This window comes from Clinocottus analis, unplaced genomic scaffold (genome assembly GCF_023055335.1).
Source record: "Clinocottus analis isolate CAN_PGR_092001 unplaced genomic scaffold, fCliAna1.0.p SCAF_16, whole genome shotgun sequence".
Classification (NCBI taxonomy): Eukaryota; Metazoa; Chordata; class Actinopteri; order Perciformes; family Cottidae; genus Clinocottus; species Clinocottus analis.
In genome coordinates, this window is record NW_027175887.1 from 6,258,756 (window position 1) to 6,285,821 (window position 27,066).

The window sequence follows — 27,066 nt, forward strand, 5'->3', positions numbered from 1 at the left end:
AGGCAGCATAAACAGACATTTCCTCCAGCTCCTACTGTTCCTGCAGCACACACCACCCTGTTAGCAGTAAAAAGAAAGAAATAAGCAAATACTTGCTAAAAGAAATATGAATTCATGATTGGGCTTTCTATTTCATCACATATGGGCAGCTACACTGTGTTCTGAAAATAGGCCACAGACTGCTCAACAATTAAAAAACTGTTGAGTTTATAGTGATGTATTGTCTATCAATGATTAAACACATAATCTCTGTCTGTAGTTTTCTTATTTGGCATGCTACTTGTTTTGCTCTTTTGATAATAGAGCAATTTAACAGTAATATGGAGACTTGCAGCGATCATCACATTTGGGTTTTGCTAGGGTTGTCTTTAACTTAAATTGCCTTTTAGCTATAATCGAGATTTTTGCAAATCACCTCTGTTGATGCAATACAGGCTTATGTTATAGCCCTACCCAGACAGCCGAACACACCCAATCACAGAAGCCAATCCCTGCGCTTCCACAGCTCTCCGCGTTTTCCAGGCTGCCTCTGTCTCGTCCCACTCGCACTCAGCGCGGCGTTGACATCCACTGGCCACTGATCAGCCCACTTTGTCGGGGTTTGTGTCTCCACGCAAGACTGCTGAGAAAGACGCTCTTCCTCTCGCACTGTCTTTTATTCGCAAGAGAAGCTTCCGCGACAGAACAACCAAGCCCGTCCGCGGCAACCGAAGCACGAGAAGTCACATCTCTTAACTCCTTTTCTAGACTCATCTCCGTCTTTCATCTTCCTGCACAATGTCTGGAGAGGACGCACCTGCCGAGCAGCAAAACGCCGTGGACCAGAAGCAGGAGACCAAACCCGCTGAGGAGCCCAAAGCCGAGCCGCCCAAGACGGAGCCGGCGCCCGCCGCCGCCGCCGCCGCCGCCGAGGCAGCTGCGACCCCCGCGGCGACCACCGAGAAGGTCCCCGAAGAGGAGACCTTCACCTACCGCGCTCTGGTGCTCACCGGCTACGGGGGCTATGATAAAGTCAAGCTGCAGGTGAAGAAGGGCAAGCCTGTGCTGAAGGCTGGCGAGGTGCTGGTGCGGGTCAAGGCGTGCGGGCTGAACTTCGCGGACCTGATGGCTCGGCAGGGGCTGTACGACCGGCTGCCGTCCCCGCCGGTCACCCCGGGAATGGAGTGCTCTGGGGTGGTGGAGGCAGTAGGGGAAGAGGTGACAGACAGAAAAGTAAGCACGCATGCCCCTCCGCTTGTTCTCTTTGCGAGTTAAGCTTCATTTCACTGTGTGTGTGTGTGTGTGTGTGTGTGTGTGTGTGTGTGTGTGTGTGTGTGTGTGTGTGTGTGTGTGTGTGTGTCTTATTGTTTAAGTGATGAATATTTGCCTCGCCTGGTTTTTTGGTGCCGAGCTGCATCTGGACATGGGCGTGTCAGCTCGCTTCTTAGGCTGCTGGGGTACAGTAGGCTGGTGCTGTGCAGTTTCATCACTGCATGCATTGAATGCGAATATGCTATTAAGTCAGGTAATTAACACTGTAGGATGTTAATAATAGATATATATATATAGTTCATATGTAGTCTGTTATCGGTGTCATACATCCATCCGCCCGTGCGCAAAGAGACTACATTGGTTATCTCAAAGTGCATAAAGCCTGGTATTGTGTTCATGATGTATCTTATCTCTGTGTGTATCTTAGCTCGTGTGTAAATGACACGAGTTGACTACAATGAAATCAGCAGCAGGCGTCGCCCCTCTTGTCTCCCCGCTTTTCAAATTGCGCTGAACTGTGCGCACTTGGATTGAGCAACTTCAAGTCCAAATAGTTGTTGAGACGAAGATGGATGCATTGCTTTTACGCAACATATGTATTTTAAGTCTAAAGTCTAAATAAACACATGCCAACCCGTGGGATGCTTTCCACCCTTCCAGCACCTACGCTTACTGCGCTTTGATGTGTGCTAAGGCGCGGAGAGCTGCGTCAAGTCAGCCAGAGATACGACCGGAAATAGACTGCTCTACCTTCAAAATTAAAGCTTTAAACAGTTACTTTAGAGTTGATTTGGCCGTGCATTGGTGGCACAATAAGTGGAAATTTAAATACATGTAAGCTATGCAAATCAAGAAAGAGTCATGAGTATGTCACACGTTTTTAGCCCACTGAAAGAGCAACATTTACTCATATACAGAGCACGTGTGGGCTAAGGTCTGCAGCTCCTCCTCGTGCTCAGGCCTTCATGCAACTGTAAAAATGACGTTTTTGGTCAAGAAAACAATTTTTTTTTTAAAAGACCAAGATTTCCTAATCCTATAAATTAATAAGGGACTTTACTGTGAAAACGATGGCCGGATTCCACAGTTATTAATATGGCTGACTTGACACCGGTGGCAGAGACCGGAGTCACCGACGCCTTTTGTTACCGGGAGCGACGGTGGCGCACAGACACACCGAGCGGAAAGGGTGCGGCGCGACGCAACAGACAGCCTGGTGCGAGGAAAGGAAACAGTCGGCCTCTTTGTCATCGGAGTCTATCGCCTCCGTTGTGTTCAGAAAATATTTACAGTCATAAATATAAATTACCATTAAAGTTCAAACTCCTCAATAAAGTCAATCAAGCAATCATTATAAAAAAAACTGCTTGTCTTTCATGTCCAGCCACAAGGAGTGAAGTGGTGATTAAAAGAGACTTATTGGCAGTGCATGATGAGCCATAGGCCTATATGTCTGTCTCCTGGCTGCATGGCAACACCATGGTCGGTAGTCTTTGGAAGGCAATTAAAACACAAGGCCAACATGTTACACATGAGCCAGCGATGACTCACACCCTTTGTCATATTCTCACATCAGGTTGGTGGTTAATATCTGTGGATATCATCAGGCCTGATCAGATGTGTGAAGCAACTGCAGCATCCGTGCTTGGGAGTGGCACATATGCCAACTCCTTATGGATGGGTACTCTGTGCGAGGTACTATGAATGTGATTGGTAGCAGGTCAGCCAATACCAGCCAAACATCATAGAAGGTTAAGAACCTTGTGTTTCTAAACTTCTTATAGCTTCTTTCCACATTGTCAGCGATGCAGATTGGATTTAAAGGTCATACATTACACTCACATGCACAAACACAGATTTTTCCTCAAGGCCACACCCCCGCAACCCTTAGCTTATAGAATTAAGAGCCAATCTTCCAAATGGATTGAGATCTCTGAGATCTTTTGGCATGCAACTCACAGGGAATGTGCTGACCCTGACGGCACAGAATTGTTGGGAGGCTCATCACCCACTGCAGCTCTCTATGTGTCTGCCTATCTCTCTTTCGCGCTCGCTGGCGCACACACACACATACAGACACACACGCACGCACACACATGCACACACACACACATGCACACAAAGACAAAAATGGGTGTGTCTCATAGTTAGCTCAGCATACAGCGTGCACAAAGCTATGGAAACATTTATGCAATTTAATTAGATCATGAACACCGATGGCAAAGTGCGATTAGTGTTTATTTTATCTGTGTTTTTGTTTGCATTTATTACCCACTGCATGCCTCGCGTTGTGTTTCAATAATGTCTGCGAAACAAGCCTCCCCTCAAGAGAGTCTATCAGGTTGAATGAAGTAATGTTAGTGCCTCACCCGGAATGACCTAAGGGTGAGTGCGAGGAAAAGTGTAACAGTGAGTAAGAGGGGAAATATCACAAATCACACCGATGTTCCCCAGATACCAAACATCAGCACTTTTTTTTCTCCCAACCCGCTTATTTTTTTTCATGCTCTTCCTCTGTGAGATTTGGTCGGATCTGACCCATATGTTCTCAATTACCTCCCTCTGGCCCACATTGTCAGTCTGGTATTTCCTCCATTACTCCTTCCCTCTCTCTTAACTATCTCTGTATTCTTCCTCTGTCAGTGAATCTCTCCATCATGCTGCTCTTCCTTTGTGTCGCCATCCTCTCTCTTTTCCAGACATATAGAACTTCCTCTTTCATCCTACGTGTCTCCTTTTCACCACCACGACAACATTAAGAGCTTGCTCTCGTATTGTACATGGCCTTTTGGCGGTTTGCCAGAAATTGCTGCTTTAATAAAAATCAGATGTCTGCGTTTTGTCGTTTTCTCCTCATGAATGTCCAAAGTGATTTTACACCTATAGTTTTGGATCTTACCTATATATGTAGTTGCATTAAGGTAGAATAATTAATGCAAATATCAATCAAGTTGCAATGAGACAATGAACAATAATGGTATTTTGCTAGCATGACATGCTGATTTGCATGGTCAGAGGTGCAGTCAAGTGCAAAAAGCAGCACAAAGACCCTCTTGTCACCAATTATGCTGTATGTGAGAGCAGGGCGTGGCCCTTATCCCAGCATCACACAAACTGTGTCAAAGCACAGTAACACCTACGCTGACACCAGGGAGGTATTATGTTTCCTTTTAATCCCTAATTTACAGGAGCCATGCAGGCTGTGTGGGTGTTACATTTAACATTCTTCTTTTGCCTCCACCTGACTCAGGAACTCTGTCAGAAATGTGGTTCATCCTATTTTTTTCCCTTATTTTTTTGCTGAGATCATCAAAGCTCAAAGCCAGGAAGCAGCTGACTTGGAGGCCCACATACCCCAAAATTGAATCACCATCTGATTAAGTCCATTCATGTACAGTTAACTGGAAGTGTCTTTGTTCAGCGCTCCCTCAATCCTGACCCCAACTGTGACTACATGTGATGCAGTGGCATGAAGGCTGAGAAAGGAAATGCAAGCAAAGTGCGAGTGTGTGTGTGTGTGTGTGTCACACTGTGAAGATGTTGTAACAGAACTGTCACAAGGCGCACTCGCGTGGCCCTGAATGTTTCAACCTCGAATCTATGTGACTGACAGTAACTCGCATGCTTTACGTGGGCGCAAAAGAATAGCTGCAGATGCATTTGAATGTGATGCGTGAGTCATATTTGTTTGTGTTTCTTGTACAAGCCTGTACTCCCCCGTCCATCGATTTGTGCCACACTGTACCCCCAATTAAACCCACGAGGCTGATGAGTTTGAAGACTCAGAAAGACGGGACAAAAACCAGAGATGGAGACGGGCGAGAGCGAGTCAGCGCGAATGACAAAGGGGAAGGAAGAGAAGAAGCCCACAGTGGAAAAGTGAAAGTATATTTTGAAAAAATAAAAACCATGACTCTGCTTCAGACAGAAAGATGTGGGTATAAAAAGGGAAAGCGAGAGGGAGATCTCTCTAATTGGAGTGGATAGACAGCGAGGCGCATTGCTCCCTCCAGACCATTAGAGAGGCCCGGGTGGAGAGGGTTTGTTCCCAGGAGGAGAGAGCTTGTCTTATGCTCAGCCATGGGGAAGAATCTGGCAGGGACTTTTGATGAGTGGAGGGAAGCCAGGGGAGAAGATGGGCCCCATTGTCCTGTCTCACTGATGAGGAAGAGGGGATGCGGGACACTCGTAAGAGAAAAGAAAGAGGATGGTGAAGACCAAATGAGAGGGATGAAGAAATTGTGAGGAAAGAAACTGAGACACAGACAGGACGAGACGAGGGACTAGATAAGAGGAAGGAAGACGTTCTAAAGTTGTAAGAGGAAAAGGAGTCAGGAAGTGAAAGAAAAAGTGAGGAGAATGGAAACGAGACGGGAGGGGTGAATAGATGGGGCGGGTGGGGGGGGGGGGGGGCGTAGGAAGAAAACAGGAAGAGAGTTATAATGCTGCAGTCATCTCTGCAGTCATCTCTGCTTCCTGTGTACCTCGAGCGGGCTCTCCTGATTGGTCGGTGACGCGCCGGTGGGGTGAGTTTACATTGAGGTTTGTCCTTCTGGAAACAGACAGTTGTGTTTCAGAGGATCCTGCACTGGTAACATTTTGGATGCATAAACTGATGCCGTGGTGATTGTGGCGTGCGGCACGTTGAATGTTGTTTGTGGCCTCCTCACTGTCAAGCGCTTCTGAAAGGTGGAAATCGCTTCAATGATACTTGTGTATTTAATCATTTATAGAACGGCTATCATACTGTGGCACCAATCTCAAAACATCTGACAAAAAAATAGAGCGACTTCCTTTTTCTTTTCTTTTTACACTGATTCTTCTGTCGATTGGTTATTTTCGTCCATAAACTCAATGCAGTTGCCACCCTTACTGTACGGTTTATTGCTTTCCTGGTTTGTTTGCACTTTTTCAGAGCAAACACGTTCTGGTTTGCTGGACGAGGCGGCTGCATGTCTGTTGCCCGTAAACCACACTATTACCACATCGTAAGGCCGCACAATCGCTACCTTTTTTGTTGATGTTCAGGTGGTATAAATCAAAATAATAATCTATGGAATCAAATTACTTTGAGTACCCCTGGTTGGCAATCCCGTCATGTCATCAGGTTACAATGTTTCCAATAACGTCCTTTACTTTGCCTCCTTCTCATCCGTTGTCTTCCTGCGCTCTTCCGTTCCAGGTCGGCGATAAGGTGATGGTGCTCAACCGCTTTGGGCTGTGGCAGGAGGTGGCGGTGGTGCCAGCAACCCACACCTTCCTCATCCCAGAGGGCATGGGCTTTGAGGAGGCAGCAGCTCTGCCTGTGAACTACATCACTGCCTACATGATGCTGTTTGACTTCGGCAACCTGCGGCCCAACCAGAGCGTCCTCATTCACGCTGCTGCGGGTAAGGAGAGAAGTACAACTACGGAGAGGGATGCGCAGTTTACACGCCTACATAAACCCTTTTAATCTATGTCAATCTTAGGTTGGAGATCATTGCACCGCTCCCCATGAGAGGCTCATTAATTTAAATGATGGCTGAATTAATTATACATGGATTAATAATTCAACCACAAATCTAAAGCAAACATTGTTTTACAGTTTTCTGTATGAATAACCGGCGATTCATGTTGTAGTCCTGCAACTGAAAACCGCATGTAATCAGGTTTCCTGCTCAGTATTGTCCAGCAGTCGGCTAACTGCTTTATGGTTATAGCAGCCACACAAATTCATTTGATAACCAGCCTTTTGAGAAGATCTCTTGGGAATTGTTTTGAAATCCTTTGCAAAAGCTTAACACTAAGACGCAAAACTTGTACTGTGACGTAAAGGAAACATATTCCGTCTTCTTTATCTGCACCTCCTGTGTATGCATTTCCTTTCTATATGAATTATGGCTGTTGGAGAAGGGCCCACGATTCATTAGTATGACATATGGCTCAGTGTTTTGCACTCTGTAGGACTGCATACTGGAGCGCCTGCCACCTGGACCACAAGGTCGAAGTTCAGAGTGAGTGGGTGGGAGAAAGACGGTGATTGAGGGAGTAAATGCACCTGTTTTGGGGTGTGAAGCACCTAGCCTGGGAACATTCGATTTTGCTGTGTTTTCACAATCAGGCCAGCTGGAGAGAATGGGGAGCGCATTCGCCAAAAAATAATAATTTTCCCCCCGTTTCCCTCTTGCTATCTGCTGGTGTACAGCTTTCACTTTGCTCCTTGTTCCAACTCCGTCTGTGCAGAGGGAGTCACAAAGAGATCCCTCAGCATTTGGGACAGTGTGGGCGTTGATGGCTATAAGAGATGTAAGCGCATAATGAAACCTGAGCATGGTTGCTCTCTGCGAGACAAAGTATGACAGAAATCTGTGGGAGACTACCGGCCCAAGTGGAAAATATATCCCTTGATATTCACACAATTGCATCGAAAAGGAATGAATACACACGAAAGATTCTCGTTCAACTGTGCTGTTTCCCCAGAGCAGCGAACAGACACATAGTTGTGGGATTGGTGGTTTATGGTGGAGTCCCAAATGTTTGCGTTCACCATATCATCCGGCTGATGTCACTCATCCCTGCACACACATCTTGCTCGGGCTTTTTTGTGCAGCGTATAGGAGGAATGCTGTGGAAGTGTGGGGTAAGACACTTTTCCCCACTGGTTCGGTTCAGGCGGCGTCTCTGGTTTCTCAAGGCAGGCTGCCAGTCTTGGCTCGCCAGCTGCCTGGACATCAGTTATTGTAAAAGCACATTACTGAGCCCATGACAAAAACATTTGCTTAACAGTCTGCTCCGCTGCACTCTGTCATTCTTTGCATGTGTAAATCATTATCATGCTGGATGCTCTACAGCGCAGCTCCGCTGACACTTTCAAAAGCTTGTTTTTAACAGCCGTAAACATGAAAGTAGTTCCTTTTGTGGAAAAGTGTGCACTTCCTTCGCCTCCCTCCGTTATGGGGCTGCATGGCTCACATGGTGCTGGAGGCTGGAGTGTGTGTGTGTCTGGGGAGGAAGGTGAGGTTTGATGTTCTCTGATTAGAGAGCTCAAACATATCTGCTGTGACAGGGCCAGAGAGAAAGTGAGATCTGCCTGTCTTTTCATATATCTGATGTGGTGTTAATATTATGCAGGAAATTGCACACAGGGCGGCAAATATTCCTCACTAAATGCATTCCAATACTGGAACTGCTTATTTTAGCAATATTGTAACAGACTGCAAATATGAATGAATCTATTTAATATATTAGTCAACCGAGAACTATTTTGACCATCAGCATATTAAACTCAAGTCATTTATCAAGAAAAATGCCAACCATTAACTGCGTCTGACTTTTCACATGCTCTAATTCTGTAATTTCAACATCTTTGGGCTTTGTACTGTTGTCCAACAATGAAAGCAATTTAAAGACATTACCTTGGTCTCTGTGAAAATGCAATGGGCATTTTGACAAGCATTTTGACATTTTACAGAACCAAATGATTCAATAATTGAGTGTTAGTTGCAGCCCTGCAGTAATGTATAATTTGTGCGCTTCCCTATTTGACGTCATATCTCGACAATCCATCCTCACGTCACATGAGTTGAGATGTGAGCTGATCAAATAATATCTTTTAGAGGCCGGAGGAAGTCAACCTTCCTGTATTTTGTGAAAACATCCTCTCTAATCTACTCTGCCTGCAGTTACCTTGAGATTACTTCAGACTTCAATTTTAGATGGTATTTATTTGACTGCAATACGTCACTTAAAAATGTGGAACACCAGCACGGGGGCCTTCATCAAAAAACCTTGTTTCAGTTTAAAAGCTTTTACAAGTATTTGTAGTTCTAAGTAACACATCAGAGTACAGAGCATGTATTGGATTTTGATTGTGAAACAGTAGTTAAGTACTCTGTTTCCACTCAACCCTGTCCACTAGGCCAGTGAACACCCCGTCTAACCACACACTATTAGTTTGAGTTTAACTGGCTTTACTTCAACTCGTCACTTTGCAACTTTGATGCCTTTGAAGTCCTGTAACTAACTTACCAGCAGTGATGTTGTGTGACAGACGTGACTGCACATTACTGCATTCCTGCTAGACCCGTCTATGTTTTACAAAGATAACGCAGTGAGCATTCACACAAGATTAACTGGGTGTATTTGTATAGTTGAGGAGTATGGTTTTGAACGCTTGAGGGGATCCACTGATTTATTATCATTAAGAAAACGATAATCCTCCTTTCAATTACTTTCTGATTGTTTTGTCTCCAAAGCCTCTGAAACTTGCTTTTAAACAGATAACTAATTATGAATGGACAACATGAGAGCTTCCCAGATTGAATTGCAAGATTTTGTTTCTATTAAATAAACAACAAGTATTAAATAATATTCATATGATATGATCATTTTCGACAGGTACTGTACATTTTTCTCAAGATATGTGGAATGTTTCATTTCTAATTAATAAACAGATTCTACATAATTTCTTCTCTAAACAAAAGTAAAAGGTCAAGTTGTTTTTATTCATATGGTCCAAAATCTCTAATATATCTCACAGGGCTTTACAATGTGAACAACTTAGGACACTGTGAAGACCGTTTATTAAGATAAGCAGAAACTTTTTTCATAAAACAAATTGAGAAAATAGATAAACCTGAGGAAGAACAACATAAGAGATACAACTAGTTCATTAAAGAGCTATGGATTGGCTAATAAGAGGATATTGTTATTTTTGCTCGCTGTGATTCCAGTCTTTTTGCTAAGCTAACTGAAGCTAACTGACGGTTTGCTCCAGCAACATACAGTACTGACAGAAACAGCTTTATATGGCAAAACAAATCACCTGTTGGGTCTTTACAGAGGGATGATGCATATCCATCCTCTTATATGTGTGTGTATATTATCCATAAAGCACATCATTTCCTCAAAAGATGACCTTTACCCATTACGATCAGATGACCAGTGCAGTATGCCTGACTGGTCATGCCTTTGTGTGTGTGTGTGTGTGTGTGTGTGTGTGTGTGTGTGTGTGTGTGTGTGTGTGTGTGTGTGTGTGTGTGTGTGTGTGTGTGTGTGTGTGTGTGTGTGTGTGAATAGGCCTCAGCTGCCTCTCCCGTGGGTCCGCTCCTGTCCTCTCTCTCTCCAAACAATAGCTTGTTGTATTTCCTCCCATCGTGCCTCTCTTCTCCAGCGCACTACACATCTGCATCCTCCGTCGTCGTCCGCCCTCCGGTCCTCCGTAACCTCCTCTCCCTCTGCGTGACCTCGCCATAATATCCGTGCCTGATTCCTCGTCATCGGGGAGCGAGTGCACGTTTCTCCATTTGTTTTCCCCTGAGGGCTTGGGCGGGGGGAAGTTCAGCAACATTTGGATGTCTTTCGTGGGTTTTTGACTGTGCCAGCAGCCTTTCCTCTAACCTCTCCCTGAACTGGTCCTCATGTTTATGAACCCTGGCTGGCCACCACACCCACACTACACATTCCTGCATACATATGGGTCTCTGCTGCGTCCAATAATGACGTCCCCCTCTGTATTATTTATGAGCTCTCGAGTGGCTGCAGGCCAACGTCAAGTGTCACGCATTGTGTTGCAGATGTGGAATACATAACATAAATTAGGTTGCGCAATGGGAACTTGTGTCATCAATGTATCTGATGATTTTGCTTCATGGCCTCCGCCACCTCCCACTTTGACATTTTGGCACAGATGTCCGAGTTTGTGAATCCAACTGGCTTCATCTTCTCATACTGTAGAAAAACCTGCTCACTACTCGGACCGTAAGATGCTTCATGCATTCAATCACCTCCTCTCGTGAAGCTGCACAGAAGTGTATTCAGGGCTTGTCTGTTAGATTTCACACATCCTGTTGGAGATGACTGTTTTTTCCACGAGCCAATTATGCAGGCTTCCACACTTTACTTTTGCAGCCGCTTTTTGCTGGAGTGTTACACCAGGTTATGTTGAGGATTTTCTGGAAACGCTTGTGTGAGTGGCTGCATGTGAGTGCAACATATAGTGAAGGGTGATAGCAGTCACAGCTCAGGAGTTAAATCCTTGTGGTTGGTAATCTATGAGCTTCTGGCTCTGGAAGGCATTTTTTTTAATCGTAAACTCCTGTTTGTAGTTCAACATTTTAAATGAGGGACTCTCTTGAGGGAGAATGTGATGACGCTATAGGTGTATGCCAATGCCATCAGTTTTGAGTATTGTTTTAGATGTATTTCTTACTGTGATGACATCTGTTAGGTTCAAATCAATGCTGTTGTAAATTCAAGATGAAAACTGAAAAACAAAAAATCTCTATAGTTTTCAATTTAATCCAAAATTGACCCTAAACATGAAAGGCAATTGATTAATTGAAAGTTAGATCAGGTTTCTACAAAACCTGACCTGTAGGTTTTACTCACTGTTACTGGCACAAACAACAGAATTTAAAATGTGTAACTACATTGGATCTTTCCTACTGATATGCTCGTTTGGATTCATAAAGTACCTTCTCTTTACGTTACAGGCACAGATATGTTCTAATGCATTTGCTCATCAGCAGAACTCCCAGTGTCTCTGCAAAACACAAACAAGGCTTCAACTTCTGTCAGAGGCCTACTGTAAATGCTTAAAGCAATAGGAGCAGGTGGCTGTATCTCTTGGGTTTGCTGAATGAGAGCCCCATCCTGGTGTATATTTTCATGACTGCTGTCAGACCTGCAGGCAGGGCCTCGGGCACATGAGCCCTCAGAAGGCAAAACACAGTTGATTGTAGTTGCGGTAGAAAGATGGGAATCAGACAATGTCTTTGAAAGTTGAATGAGTGCAAGAAACTTGTGAGCTATACATAAAGTATAGCTCGCATATCTATGTATCTCATTTTACTCAGGACTCCCTCGATAGACTATTCTTCTCATTCACTGTATATAAAATATACCAGCAAACAAAGTGTGTTTACATCTCTCTCTTTTATGGGCCCATTGTTTCTGGGAGCCGCCATAAAAGTCTGATGCGCTTTAAAAATGGTTCCCTCTCCTCCCCGGCTGTCTGCTCAGGAGGTCTTACCCTAGTTTAGAGAATGCTAATTCAGTCTGACCACTAAGCGGGAGTCTGGGCTGCGTGGTTGAACCGTCTCTGTGTTCCCCAGGCCTGGCATCGCCGCAGGCAGATCAGCTGCACTGATAGAAGAGGGAAACCAGGGCAACCTCCAACCTAACCCACCAATCACATCACTTGTTCGCGCTCTCATCGCTGCAGCCGTTGACAAATGACCCCATCCACCCGCCCCCACCTTAACCACCACATACAGTCGCAGGTGTATGTGAAACCTCTGTCGGGACACCTGTTTGTGTGAAACTGGATGAGTGTGCACCAGCTTGTGTTTCATGTTGCATCATGCGAGGAAAAAAAAAAAGTAGTATGCGTGTGTTTCTGTTTGTTTCAGTAAGCGGTGTGAGAAACCAGAGACCCCTTCACACGCAAATTATGTTTTTATTTTTATTTTATTAACCCAGTAACTAAAAGGGCCTCCTCTATGCTGCAAAAAGAGAAATTTGCCATTAGAGAGAGCACATTAAACTGCTCTTCAAGCCCACAGTGTGTGCACTTCCACAGTCATCCCAGAAAAACACCACGGTTACATAATGCAGAGTAATATCTCAAGAGTACACGTTCACAAACAGCCAACCACGGCTCCTATCACAGAAACCGGACTCATATCTGAACTCTGTTTGAGCTGCACAAAGTAGCAATAGCAAGTAAATGTTTTTGGTGCAGCTTGTTGCAGCTACTGCGAGTTTGGGTAAAAAGAGATGCTCAGGTCCTCGTTTGTATTTCATTCTTTGTGAGCCGCGACCACCACAGGCTAATGATAGGTTAAGAAAGACGAGAGCCCTTGAGGAAATGTGGAAAGAAATGCATAAAAAAACCCCCACAAGAACACAATACGGAGCTCAGAGACAAGGGACCAGCCATCTCTCCAATGTTGACAGCCGGCATATGGTCGCAGCCGCCCCCCTGAGTAACACCTGAGATCATAGCCCGGCTCACACAATGGAGAAATGCTCTGATGTGAGATCTTTTTTCATTTCAACAAGAATCATGAGAGATGTATTATTTGGAACGAGGCCGTCGGGGTGTCAATCCGTTATCTCTTCAGAAATCGGGGAAAAACATTTTTGATGCCCCCACCCCCCTGCCCCCCCCCCCACACACACACACACCTATGCTGTTGAGCTCTGGGAGTGGAGCAATAACTGTGGCCTCAGTGTCGGTCAGGATTTCACTGTGAGTTGGAGAAAATTCCTCTTCACTCCTAACAGTCATGTTATGGTAGCCAAGTGCAATTTGTGCCAAATTGTGAGTATGTAAAGGTTCAGGGGAAGACAAAACCCTACTGTGTGTCCTGTTCCTTCAGAGAGAGAGAGAGAGAGGGGGGGAGAGAGAGAGAGAGAGAGAGAGAGGGAGAGAGAGAGAGAGAGAGAGAGAGAGAGAGAGAGAGAGAGAGAGAGAGAGAGAGAGAGAGAGAGAGAGAGAGAGAGAGAGAGAAAGAAAGAGAGAGAAAACATAAATACATAGGTGGATGCTTGTTGACGTTTTCCTTACTTCCATGTGAAAACAATTCAATTGAATCTTGAGAACGAATGCAATTAGCAACAAGAATTTGCAAAAGCTGCTTTCTCTTCCACAGAGAAATGGCTAAGTATTTGTGGATGGTCTTAAATCACTCAACCCCGACCAAGGGAGATGACTCTTAAGAGATATAGAAGGAGAAACCATAAATCAGGAAACCAAGGAAACAAGGAGAACTGAAGCACTGGCGTAATGAAAGGCTAATATTTTACTCTCTGTGCATATTTGTGAAGATTAGCTGATACAAGCAGCTCCTCTCTCCCTTGTGATCTGTGGATGTGTGTGTGTGTGTGTGTGTGTGTGTGTGTGTGTGTGTGTGTGTGTGTGTGTGTGTGTGTGTGTGTGTGTGTGTGTGTGTGTGTGTGTGTGTGTGTGTAAAGTGAGGTGGGGAACGGTAAGGGGTTCTTGGCGCCGCTCAGCAGTCTTGTGACGGGGATCAGGAGTTTGTTCTCAGGGAGCTCAGAAACACGTACCTTCGTGAGCAAAATATTTGACTGGATAAATGTTTTTTACACACCCACATTTTGAGGATCAAAGTCATGATTATTTCAAGTGCATTTTTTTGGACGGGGGGGAGGGAGGTTGTTGTCTTTACATTTTTAAATAATTGAGTCTTTCGGAATTGAGACTGATTTCAGCAGAGGTTGTTTCCCGTTGCTCACTGACTTAATAAAGCAGAAACAGAAGGGGAATCACAGTGTTTATGACAGCAGCATTAGTTAAATATTAATATACAGGTGTGTGGCTGTAAGAACGTGGGATTAATGGATGCCTCATCCTGTTGGACCCTTTTTCACACCTGTACATCTTCAGTACATCAGTTGCCACTACGCGACAGAGCCATTTGGTACAAAACCGTTCTCAAGCCCCACTCAGATGCTGCACAATCAACATTTTCTCACCTTTTTTTTTTTATCTTCCCTTCAAGCTCACAAAGACAATCAATGATGTGCTTGTGTTACAACCTGTGTGTCAAAGGCAATAAAATACATTGTAAAAAATGTGTAAAAGTAAGCTATAAATCCTGAACAAATAAAAACGGTGACACTCGCTCGCTATCCAGAGCTCAGTCTGTCAAATATAAACTGATGACAAACATCATATGATTGGCTATAATGACTCTTATATGGCCAAAGGAAGCACAGTCAATGTAACAAAATGGCTCCCTTTGCTCAGTCATTGCCTGCAATTTGGCTGAGGTTTCCCTGGCAACACAAACTTGGTTTCTCACCGAGGACAAGGAGAGATGGTGCCGCGATGACGCAGCCGCAACAACCCTCACATCCAACGGCAACAGCCGAGAATTTGTTTTCCTGTCAACTCTCCCGTCGGTGTCAGCAGGTGTGATTATAGTGGCCGCATATTCATCAGAAATATTTTTGTTTTCACACTGAAATTGAAGCGCAGGGAAGGGTTTGTCTTCAAATGATTTCTCTTGTTTGCTTTTTTTTTTTTTTTTTATCAAGGGACAATTTTCTGTAACAAAGCACTTCGGGCATTTTAAATAATGTTTTAATAAAAGGCTCTGAAATTACCGTAACCCTTTTTCATTCTCATGCTGCATGCCCTGATCAGAGTTTAATAAAGAGGATAGTGTGATTCGCCATTAATCTTATCATTACATCTCAGGTCATATTTCTTTTAGCTAGTGTAGTGTTTTTGTGTGACAGTGCAGCCTCAGAGAGTAACTCCCAGGACGTCGTTAAGGAAATTGGGCTATTTGACTGGTTCAATGGCTCAGAATAATTTTTATGCAGAGCTGAAGGAACTGGAGTTACATCATTGTCCTTTAATGTTCTATTCATACAAAATAAACATATACAGACATAATCATTCTGATAATAAGATCAAACATTCAAAAGGAAATTAACTAATCGCCCAACTGTACAAAGAGTGTTCCAGTTACATTGAATATGCAAATTAGACTATAAGCAGGTCTGAGGAAACCATATTTATCCAATTTTGGTGATTTTGAATTTGTCGGATAAACCGAGGGATTGAGTGTATGGATGGAGAAAACTCTCCTAAATACATTGTCACATAAATGATATCAGGGCAGATTGTCTTGGATTGCGAAAAGTTTTTACAGGAATACACAGGAAACCAATGGTGCAATTTATACTCTGATGTACTATGTGTAATTTATCTGTGTGTGTGTTTTTTTTATTTAGAATAACCGATAAGGATAAAGGAAGGGGCTTTTTTCACAGATGTCCCATGACCAGAAATGTGAATGACTAATAATGAATCTTCCTCTTTAGTTCTGCACAAGTCTAATCAAACATGCATGGGCCTTTTTTCTTCCTGCCTGTCTTTGTCTATACATGTTGGGTGTAGTTGCCATTGTAAGAAAGCAAATTACGATTTCATCATTCAGTTAATTCAAACCTGTCCAGCAGTCCAGTATCTATTATAAAATAAATGTAAATGCTCATGTTCTGTGTTGCTTTATGCTGGTATCAGATAAGACGTGCTCTTTACTTGTTCAGGCATAAATGACCTTTACAGATGCCTTTCAGTTCAAGTCCTTAAGTCAGCCTCCATTTCAAACAAGCTACTGCTTATCAGTAACCTATTACTTCTTGCTTTGGCTGCCTTAGCAAACATTGGCTGAGGTATTTGCCACAACTATATACACACTTTCAAATAAAGCGGCCATACAAACACGGCTATCTGAAACATTCATTGAAGCACACAGTCTCACATCACTTTGTCTTCAAAAAGGATCTTGGATATCGTGCACGTTTTGTTTTCACGTGGCACGATTTCGAGGAGCTGTGTTTATACCGTCTGCGATAGAATCTCATCCAGCTCTCCTTTCTTAACAAAACAGATACCACAGCTACATTGTTCTTTTCCAGTGAATTTTAGACAAGTTGCCTTGAATAAGGTAACCAATAAATAAGATGTGGCATTTGACCTACAATGGCTACTTTCACCAGCGTTGGATATGTGTGTTTCTGTGTGTTTCTGTGCATCTGTGTGTGGGGGACTATTCTCCTCAGGCCAGTCCGGGTAATGTGATTGTGTTTAATGCATTCTTTTCATACCCTTGAGCCAAACACGTCCACGCTGTTATTGACTGGCTTGTTTGGGACAATAAATAATGCAAATCACATTTACCTGCCATAGAAAATACGTGCCGGCTGGGAATTCTTTCTGTTTTGCTGAGTTTCATCACGGTTTTGGTGTTGCCCTGAATGACCAGAGCTTGAATGCTTGTCTGTAGAAAAAGTAATGTCCTGAAATGTATACTCTTCCACAAAATCACAACCGTTTATTAACCCTGCCCCTCTTCCTTCAGGTGGTGTGGGCATTGCAGCCACTCAGCTGTGCAACACAGTGAAAGACGTGACCGTGTTCGGCACGGCATCCGCCAGCAAGCACGAGACCATCAGCCAGGGCGGAGTCACGCATCCTATTGACTATCGCACCAAGGACTATGTGGAAGAAGTACGCAAGATCAGCCCAAAAGGTGAGCCACTTGGCCATCTGCACTGAGATAATCGCTCCAAAGGTGGAGTTTGTATGCACAGGGATTGGAAATAATGTAAAAATAAATAAACCAGTGTAAACTGTCTATGATCAAGGCTTACTTAAATATGCAGGTTTAGCACTGCTCCATAAGCAAATACGTTGTATCAATGTATTCCCACTGGCACAAAGCAGTCCTATGTGATTGCAACATTTGTTGATCACTGGTCAACAAACTGCACACAGTGAGATGTTGTATTTTCATACACTTTGTTTTTTCTTCTTCTCATGACTGAGTTTTCTCAGCAGCGCTGGCTGCTATTCTCGACTGGCAGCATGCAGGGAGTCATTTTGTCTACCGAGCAAACTTGTTTCACTAAACTGTGACTGTTTGGATTTGCCATCAATAATGTACCCGCAGTTTCATGGAGACGTGGGCCTGGACTCGCTGGGAAAACCGCTGCTTTTCAGCAAAATGGAACAATGTCCAGCTCCTGTGTTTCAAGCAGGATAGAGGCCGTTATTATGCTGATTTCCTTGTCCCCTCTCCAACTTGTCTCTGTTCTTTGTAGCATGGAGCAAAACAGACAGGCATTACAGAGACTGATAGGAAGACAGCGAGAACTGACACTTTAGACAGAATGTATCTAATTAAGCCTGGATCAATGTGCAGCCCTTCTCGCTACCTTTCCCCTTGTCTTTGGCTCTCCGTCAATTCATCTGTGCCGTGGGGAAGGCGGAGTCCTGCTGTGAGCCTCCCACAATCAATAGAAGCAGGGTTTAACGGAGCAAGGAGGGGTAGCCCAATTTGAGGAGTCCCCTCTGGCACAAAGGAACATCATTAAGGCCGAGCCTACATGGCCAGACATAAATAAGCCCCAGAGAAACCTTCATAGTTAGGTTGCCATTCTTTACCATCTGTTCTGGGGTTGGTTTGTTATTCTCTCGACCATGGACAGGACAGGACATTGACGGAGAGACATTTTAGCCCTCTTGTCTTATCAGTAAAAAGAATGAGGAAATAAAAAACAAGTAGGATCTCACCAAGCTCTCCTCTCTCTCTTCTCTTGGCATACGTATGGGTTTCGCTTCGTGTAAACATGTCACAACTTGGCTACACCTACTACTCCTCGTGAACTCTGGCCTGCAAAGGGGGCTGCTGAGGAGACTTGGCAGCCTGCTCTCGCTGAATTCACACAAGGTATAACTGTCCCCTTCTTCTCTCTTCTGCTCCAGGGATGGACATAATACTGGACCCTCTCGGAGGATCAGACACCCATAAGGCCTACAACCTGCTGAAGCCGATGGGCAAACTCATCACCTATGGTAAGCAGTGGAACACCTGAGTGGAGATCAATTGCTATCAGTTTTGAGCTAGTTGGGAGCGGCTCTATTTGAGTCCTCGGTAAAACAACACAGCCCTCAAAGAGTTAATGTGATTAGATTTGAGGAAAATGGTCTGAGAATGTTTGCCAATTTCACCAGTTATCCACACAAAGTCATTTGATTCAGAAACACTAACATCAAAGCTAACATCAAATAAAAATTGCGCCTCAACCTCAAGCAAAAGTCTATAACTGCGGTGGAAAAGACTCAAGCACGGCTTGTCCCCAGGCTGTATGTATCCCTCAACCAAGCTTCTCCAGATTACCAGAGCTTCTTATGTCATTCATGAACCATAATGTGGTATATTAGAGCTACTCCGACGACATTTAGTTTTGTGTTGATTTTCTTGTGAAACTGCGCTCCGTCAATCATTTCCTCTGAATTTGCATTATTATTAAGACTGTTTCATAACCAGTTCAAGATTCCTCACAGTAACGTTAAGCTTGTTGGCAGCTAGCGCTGCACAGCATTATAGGAAGCACAGCGATGACCTTTTAAGCTAACGTCATGGCTAGCCTGCACAAGCTAGCAGCTGACAGGAATACCCATTAACAGGGTATTCCTGAAGCAAATTTTTACTGTATAATGTAATCTCTACTTTTTGACAGTAAGTAAGTTCTTGACAAAGTGTTTATGAAGTTGTTGTTTTTTTATAGTTCATTATTTTAAATATAACTCCACTTTATTGTAAAATATCTGTAAGAGCAGCTGTATCGTCATTTTGGACAGCTTGATTTAAAAGAAAAAAAAAACTCCACGAGATCCTGAAGTTTAAATGCTAAGTAAATGAATACAGTACATTAAATAGTTGTGGGTTTCCACTGAATAGAGCTGCTTCCTGGTGGGCTGTGTGACCTCTTAATGGAGCTCCATGTCCTCAGTGTGCTGTGTGTCATCTGTGGGAAGGCCTTTACGCTCGCTCTGTGGCGATGCCAATCTGGAACCAGCATGCATGCAACAGTGGGCGGGGTCGGCATCCATGAAGAACAGGGCCTTGCCTTTGCATGCTGCACAAAAACCCCACTACCCAGCATGGTGCCCCCGACCCTCGCCCATTCATCCTCTAGCTCGTCCCTGCAGAGGTCCTCTCCCCCCCCGGTCCACCCAACCCTCCCGATCCTTCTGTGCTGGTTGCTTCTCTTCCAGTTTATCAGAAATATGCATGGCGGAACAATGGGCGTTCTATCCACATGAAACCTGGAATGTGTCTGAATGTAGCAGGCCGGGTCCCTGTCTTCCCTCAGAGCGCGCTTTGTGCCTCCTGTTTCCCCCGAGAGAGGCAGACCAAAGCCGACTATTTGCACACAGACTGAGGGGATAGGAAGTGGTGACAGTGAGAGCCGAGGTGCGAAAGAGGTTTTCTGGCTGGAAGGTGCAGGAGAGTGTGAAAGGGACAGAGCAAAGCAAACCTGACAGGATTTAATATTTATTTAACATACTGCATAATGATGAATCAGTCTGTTTTTTGTCAATAATTGTATGATCTATAGCTAGTCATAAAATTGTAAAATACATTAAAAGACGTGACACCAAGGCCCATCAAGATGTCTTCAGATTGCTCTTTCCCCTCTACCAATAGTAAAAATACAAACATCTTTAATTTACGAATTACATAAAAAAGAGAAAGTGGTAAATGTTCAATTTGGTCACTTTTTTTCTGCTAAATCAGTTACCAAATGATGCCAAAAGAGAGAGGTTGATGATCAGATGAGAGAAAAATGGAAAATGGAGAAAGTTGGCGGATGATTTGATAGAAAATGAGCCAGACCTCTTATCCATTCATCAGTAAATCAATTACAGATTTAGCAATGTACCCTGAGAATATACTCTTAAGATTTAGCCTTTTTTTCTCCGTTCCACCTCCCTCTCCATCAGGTACATCCAACATGCTTGCTGGCCAGAAGAAGAACCTGCTCGCTGTGGCCAAGAACTGGTACCATCAGTTCTCCATCCACACGCTCAGCCTGATCCAGGGGAACAAGTCAGTGTGCGGTTTCCACCTGGGCTACCTGGACGGGGAGATGGAGCTCATCACCCAGGTCATGAACATCATCCTGGAGCTCTACAAGCAGGGCAAGATCAAGCCCCGCATCGACTCCACCTGGCACCTTGAGCAGGTTTGTGCCTTACTCTACTTTTGCCTTTACCTCGAATGTATCAGTCATAATAAGAACCATATTTGTATCACACACTTTAATCCATGTCCAGCAAATTAGATGTACACGTGCTCCAACGTTGGGATTAAGCGAGGGGTGTCACCTAGGTAAAGCGTACAGGAAGCACCGCGGTCACGTAGCCGGTTCGTAGTTTGATCCTAAATAACAGAGTTGCTTGCCTTTTAAAAAAAATGTTCATGACCATTTCGCCCGACAGAATTTTACAAACCTCGTTGTCTCCCAAGTGGCCCCCTCTTCTTCTCCCTCAGATGTTTGTTTTCTCACGGAGAATTCTCCGGACAATGAGCAGCTCTATGTACACATGGGCTCTGCACATTACACAGACATTCGCCTTTTCACATACTCTGGGTAATGGCTCAATAATTTCAGGGTTGCAGTGCATGTGTGAAAGCGGCTCATGCCAGAAGATATTATCCTTATTATCCACCCTGGTTTTTTACTGATGGAGTTGGGTTTCTGGCCCCCTGTATGTGAATATTTGAACTCTGTTTTTTTAATGTATTCTTAGCTTGAATCCATACTGAAAGTCCAAACAGCCTTTGTATGAAGGTTTTAGATCCATTCATGCCTGGTGGTTAGTGTGACTAAATGCAACCCTGTGCACCAGTCTGGATGTCCATATAATTCATTGTGACATGGGCACATTTACACCTGAACTACATCCAGTTTTACACCATGTGCTTACAACCCAGTCACCTAGAATGCATGCGAGTGCCAGGTGTGTTTGTGTGTGTGCGCGCGTGCGTTTTGCAGTGGGATCTGCAGGAGCTGGGTGTGGCTCTCCGATTTAATAAGGCTCAACAATCATCAGGCGAAGTTCGTCCACAAGAAGCACTGTGTCACCTCGAGGATAACTCACTCAGCCAGAGAGACAGAGTCAAATTGTTGCTGGCAAAATGATCGCCGCTAACAGATATGAATAGAGAGAGAGAGAGAGTGTGAAAAACACCAAGAGAAAGAGGGAGTCAGAGGCTGACATCTTCTGTTGTCCGAGTCAGAGCTGGTCAGTATTTTGGCCAGAGAGAAACACCTGCTGTCTTTCTCCGCCATCTGACGCTCTTTCTCTGCCTCTCGTTCTGTCTGCTCTCTATATCCGACTTTCTCTCTGTCTTTAGGTTATTGACTCCCTCCCTGTCTCACTTCATCTCGCTGTATTCTCTCCTTCTCCCTCCTCGCAGTGTATCTTTTTTGCTTTTTCTCTCTTGTTGCTATGGTGACATCCTCTCGTCAGTGTGTGCGTTGGTCTTCGGGAGGGGCCCTGATGTATGAGAACGAGACATGGAGGCAGTGTGGGAAAACAAAGGAGAGAAGAAGGTGTCTGTCAATCTGGCTTGAAGCGACCAGGAGTGGCACGTTTTTAGTGCACGCATCAAAGTCCCAAAGCCGGGCAGTGACGATTAATCAAATAAATGATCGATTATTACAAAGCCGAGCACAAATGCCACACCCTGACCCCATCCATCACAGCCCCTCCTCCATGCTCCGTCACCCTTCTGTTTTTGCTCCAATGAGCAATCAACATGCTTGGACAGTATTTGGAAATAAGCATTGCCCCTCCCCCTCTGGTTTCTCGCGGTTCATTGTCTGCATCTGCACCGATACGCAGGAGGATAATGGTGTGCAGACGCAAATAGCACGCTCGGTCCGAGATGCCCGGGAGCCGGGGAGGCTGACAGATCGGAGAGAGTGAAGGATGGGAGTGGGTGGAGTCGTCCAAAGTGCCTCAGCTGCTCTCACTGTGACTTTCATTCACATTGATGACGATGCTCACGGTTCCCGGACCGACCGCTCCCTCCCTTTCACTTTCGGCGAGCCGCGTTTCTCCTCCGAAGGACACCAGTTGCTCCCTTCTCGTTCCCTCCCCCCTCCACTTCACTCCCCCTCTCTCCCATGCGTCGGAGTCGTCAGGGCCACGTTTCAGCCGGGCTTTACGTTGCTAGGAGATGGCCCTGTTGCCGTGGCATTGGTTGTTAGGTGGTCTGCCTGCCTCGCGCAGAAGAGGGGGATCAGAGAAAGGAGGAGGTGGATAACAGGATGAGACAGTGGACAGAGCTCGGTGGTCAGGAAGAGGGTGGGGTTGGTCTGACTGGGATTCTCCTTTCGGCGTGAGGATTGTTGGTCGATCCGTCACCGGGTGGAGGTTTGGCCGATCAGCTGACGACGCGGATGATTGGTTGACCAAAACATCACGAAACATCACTGAAAATGTGTACTAGATTTTTTTGTTTGATCTGAAACATTGGATTACTACTGAATTTTAAACTGTCACGTCATTTCTATGTAAAGGGGGACGTAATCCACTTTCCTTGTTCTTAAATGTAGCTAACTGATGCAGAGCGCACATCCAAAAACGTTAAGACAGCAGTGATATCTTAGATGAAGGTCCGCACAAAGCTCTAAAACAAATGACATTTCGAGCTCTTCAATGCTCTTCGTCACGTAAGGGATCTACGGTGTACGAAGCTTTATTAATATTAGTATTATTTAAGACAGCTGGTGTTTTGGCAGTCTGATTTAACCAAAGAAAGGATGACTAACAAGGCACTTTGCACTAAAAGTCTGTAACTTGTTATCTTTAACGGAGACTGAATCCTATTGTAATCAGGTAAACGTTACCAATCATTTCTACGCTGAACAAGTGAATAGATTTAGTGCTTAAACACTTCTCTTTACGGCCATGAACAGGAGGAACATGTGCCAGCATTAAAACCTGTTGCTTTTCGGAGCGGACTTGAAAAATGAGACCCTATCCCTCACTAATGAGACCTCTATCTGATAGCAGCGGTTACTGATTGATCGATCGGCTGTGGCTTCATTTCACAAAGATTATGACATAGTAATTCACATTAGAGCCATTATTAAACTCCAGCTCCAAGACCAAGATTAAACCAAGGTGTCAGATCCAACATTAACCTCCATCATCCGCCCCTTTTCTTTCTGACAAGATGAGGAGCACATTTTAATGTCAAGATGATATAATTTTCTAATACGTAACAGATTTGTTTGGTAGCAGTGGGATATGAGATAACAAGATTACTTTCTGCTCCATGTCTCTATTTATTGCCTACTAATTATAAACATTACATTTTGTATATTCTCATATTGAAAGTATCGGTTTGCACTACATATTATTCCCCACATTTATTTTGTTATCCTTTTTTTGTCTTTGCTTTTTCCTGCTGCCAAAATTTCATTTCCCTTCAAAGATTATTAAAGTCTCATCTAACCTAATCTATCTAATGTAGCTTCTCATATACACCATATTAAAGTGATATTTGAGAATGTATAATGTATTATTATTCTGTGGTATCAAAACAAAACAATCAAGGCACAGAATGCAAGGAGGCTCATATCACTGTGGAAATGTACCGGTGGATCTGGCTCCTACTGCTTATGCTCAATAGATTTTTCATAATGACATGTGTATTTAAACTTTAATCTTGCTGTATGTAATCGTCTTTCTCCTTCTATCCCTCCTCCAGGTGGGCGATGCCATGAGAAAGATGCAAGAGAGGAACAACATCGGCAAAGTGATCCTCAACACAGAGCCGATGCCTGAGGAGGAGAAGAAGGAGGAGCCCAAGAAGGAGGACAAGAAGGACGACAAGAAGAAGGACGACAAGAAGAAGGACGACAAGAAGAAGGACGATGGCAAGAAAGAGGAGAAGAAGGACGACAAGAAGAAAGAGGAGCCCAAGAAGGAGGAGAAGAAGGAGGAGGAGAAGAAGGAAGAGCCAAACAAGGAGGAGAAGTGAGAGGGAGGGATGGATAGTCAAGCAGACCGGCAGGGAGTTTGTGTCTTGGGAACAGGGGGCGGGTGGGGGGAGGGTGGAGATGGACGAGGTGGGGGTGGGGGGTTCGAGTGTAAGCAAGGAAGGAGTTAGAAGGGTAGATTACAAAATTATCACACCACTGTCGATCGATCATCTCTTCCACCCCACCTCCGCCTCACCCTCGTGAATCCACAATGGCAGTAATTACTCAGGCCTGGCTCCCCCCCCCCCCATCCCCCTCCACCGTCCTCCCTCTCTTCTTGCCTTTATCAAAATAAAATGTCCAATCACTTGTAACACCTTGTGAAACCCAAACATATCGCTCTTCCTCACAAGATTTAGAAAGCAGCCGCAAAACACTTCATTTTTTACTATTGGGAATGACGGCAACGAGAGAGCTGCGGAGGATTGTGGGTATGGACCAGGTTTGGGGCAAATTACTGTTTCCTTGACAACCGTGATCCCTGCTCGCGCTCCGGCCCCACCCTCGACCCCCATGCCCCTCCACACCTCCACTCCCACTGTGCTAAATTGATCTGCTCTGACTTCCACCTGCCACCTCCTCTTCCCCCCTCACTGTGCTGAGTACTCCCCCCTCCCTCCCTCCCCACACCTCCTATGCCACCACGACCACCACCCCCACCCCACCCTCACACCCAACACATTCATGGGTCGGACCCACAGACAGGCACAAAGACAGGCAGATAAACGGAGAACCACACCCACCCACACGATGCTCACTTAGTGTCCACTGCTTAGTTATGTCACGGAGGATGAGTCAGAGATGCCTGTGATTGGCTAATGCGCCCCAGCTTTCCTGGTGATATTTGCACCGTGTTTTTTTTTTTTTTTTGTATCATGACGTGTGACGGCTCAGACAATGGTGTTCACCATTGGTTATAATTTTTAATGGCCTCCGCTGCGATGTATATTGCATTAGTCTCTATCAGTAGAGAGAGACGGCTCCAAAATCCATGCGTTCCCACAAAGTTATTTTAGTGGCTGTAGTTTTGCCCTTGCCTGAATATGAATCTCCCTCATAATGAGCCTTTATGTGTGGCGCTGAATGGGGAGGCAGAAATCATTGCTCAGCTTCCTTCTCCTTAGTTACAGATTTTTCTAGCTGACCAACTGTTGGCAAGAGGTGCACAGTGCCAATTAAGAGGGAATTTGTTTCTGCTCAAACAAGCCACAAATACACACTCATACACACTCTGAATGTGATGAAAGAGGCACTGTCGTGCTGAGACAGGGAAGCGTCTGAAATGAGCAAGTTAAGAAGGTGAATATCAGCCCTTTTTCCTCAGGATCAGGCTTTCTTCCTCCCTGATCCTCCTCCAGGCATTCTGCTCTTTTCACAGCGACCGTTTGCCTGTCGATCACCCTGACCTGAGAGAGGAGAATTCAATTCAAGCTGGCGTCCATACTTCGCCTCCCCTGCTTGTCTCTACTCAACTCTCTCTCTTTCTCTCTCTCTCTCTTCCTCTCCCTCTCTCTTTCCAATTCCCTCTCTATGGTCGGCATAGCAACAGGCGTCAGGCTCGTCAGTCGGCGCTGTGGTCTGCTCCTCTGACTCTCCTCCTCCTCCTCCTGTGTTTCTCTATGCAGCGCGTCGACTCGAGCAGCTTTCCAACAGGTGTGAATTGTATTAGGGATTTGAATTACACCATTAGAAAACAGAACAGTATTTAAGGTTGTTAGTTTTGCACTCACAAATTCGAAATCAAGTATTGACAATGTGTGCTGGCAAAAACAGCGCACCGCTCCCCCTAGTGGCCAGTGGAGAAGTGTGTCTCACTGGTGTAACGTAATTAAAGTAAATCCCAAACATTTGTAATAAATCCCACTGGGTGGACTCTCAATCTTTTATGCGGGAGGATATCAACTTTATACCATAGACATACATCTGCCTGTCTGTCTGCCTGTCTGTCTGTGAGCTCGGCCTCAGTGTTGAGACTCAGATGGTGACAAGTGACTTTGTAAAAAACACAAAACAAAATGTAAAAAAAAAAAAAAGAAAAGAAAGACAAAAGTTGTTGTGTTAGCATGAGTGGCCTCCCTCATGTGCCGCGTGTGGTGTGCCATTGTGTGTGAAGATGTGTGTGTGTCCTCAGGTCGTTTGTCAGGTTTTAAAAGCACCCTCCCTCCCCCTGCCACATTTGCCCCTCACACTACTCTGCTACAGTATTATGTAGCTCCAACTGCAACCCTCCCTTCTTACTCTATCTCTCGACCCTCCTTTCTGATAAGAGGCCTGTGTTATGAGGACAGTTGGTATTAGTATTTTGCACTCTGCTCGCTGATCTTAATGCACTTACAGGCATGGCAGTCGCACTCCAGTCCCACGCAGGCTTTGATTTGGCTCCAGTTTTACGGCCTGTTTGCCGTCATCTACTCCCAGTGTATCTGTTGAAGCTCACCCAAA

General features: G+C 44.7%; 1 protein-coding gene across 1 annotated transcript; it reads left to right on the forward strand.

The window, feature by feature from the left end:
- The first annotated feature begins 544 nt into the window (after positions 1 to 544).
- On the forward strand, positions 545 to 26,660 carry vat1 (vesicle amine transport 1). The gene is made up of 6 exons (XM_068577953.1): positions 545 to 1,212; positions 6,434 to 6,641; positions 17,136 to 17,306; positions 18,542 to 18,631; positions 20,567 to 20,808; positions 24,351 to 26,660. The coding sequence occupies exons 1-6, from the start codon at positions 778 to 780 to the stop codon at positions 24,621 to 24,623; spliced, it is 1,419 nt and encodes a 472-aa protein (XP_068434054.1). The 5' UTR covers positions 545 to 777; the 3' UTR covers positions 24,624 to 26,660.
- The last annotated feature ends 406 nt before the right edge of the window (positions 26,661 to 27,066 follow it).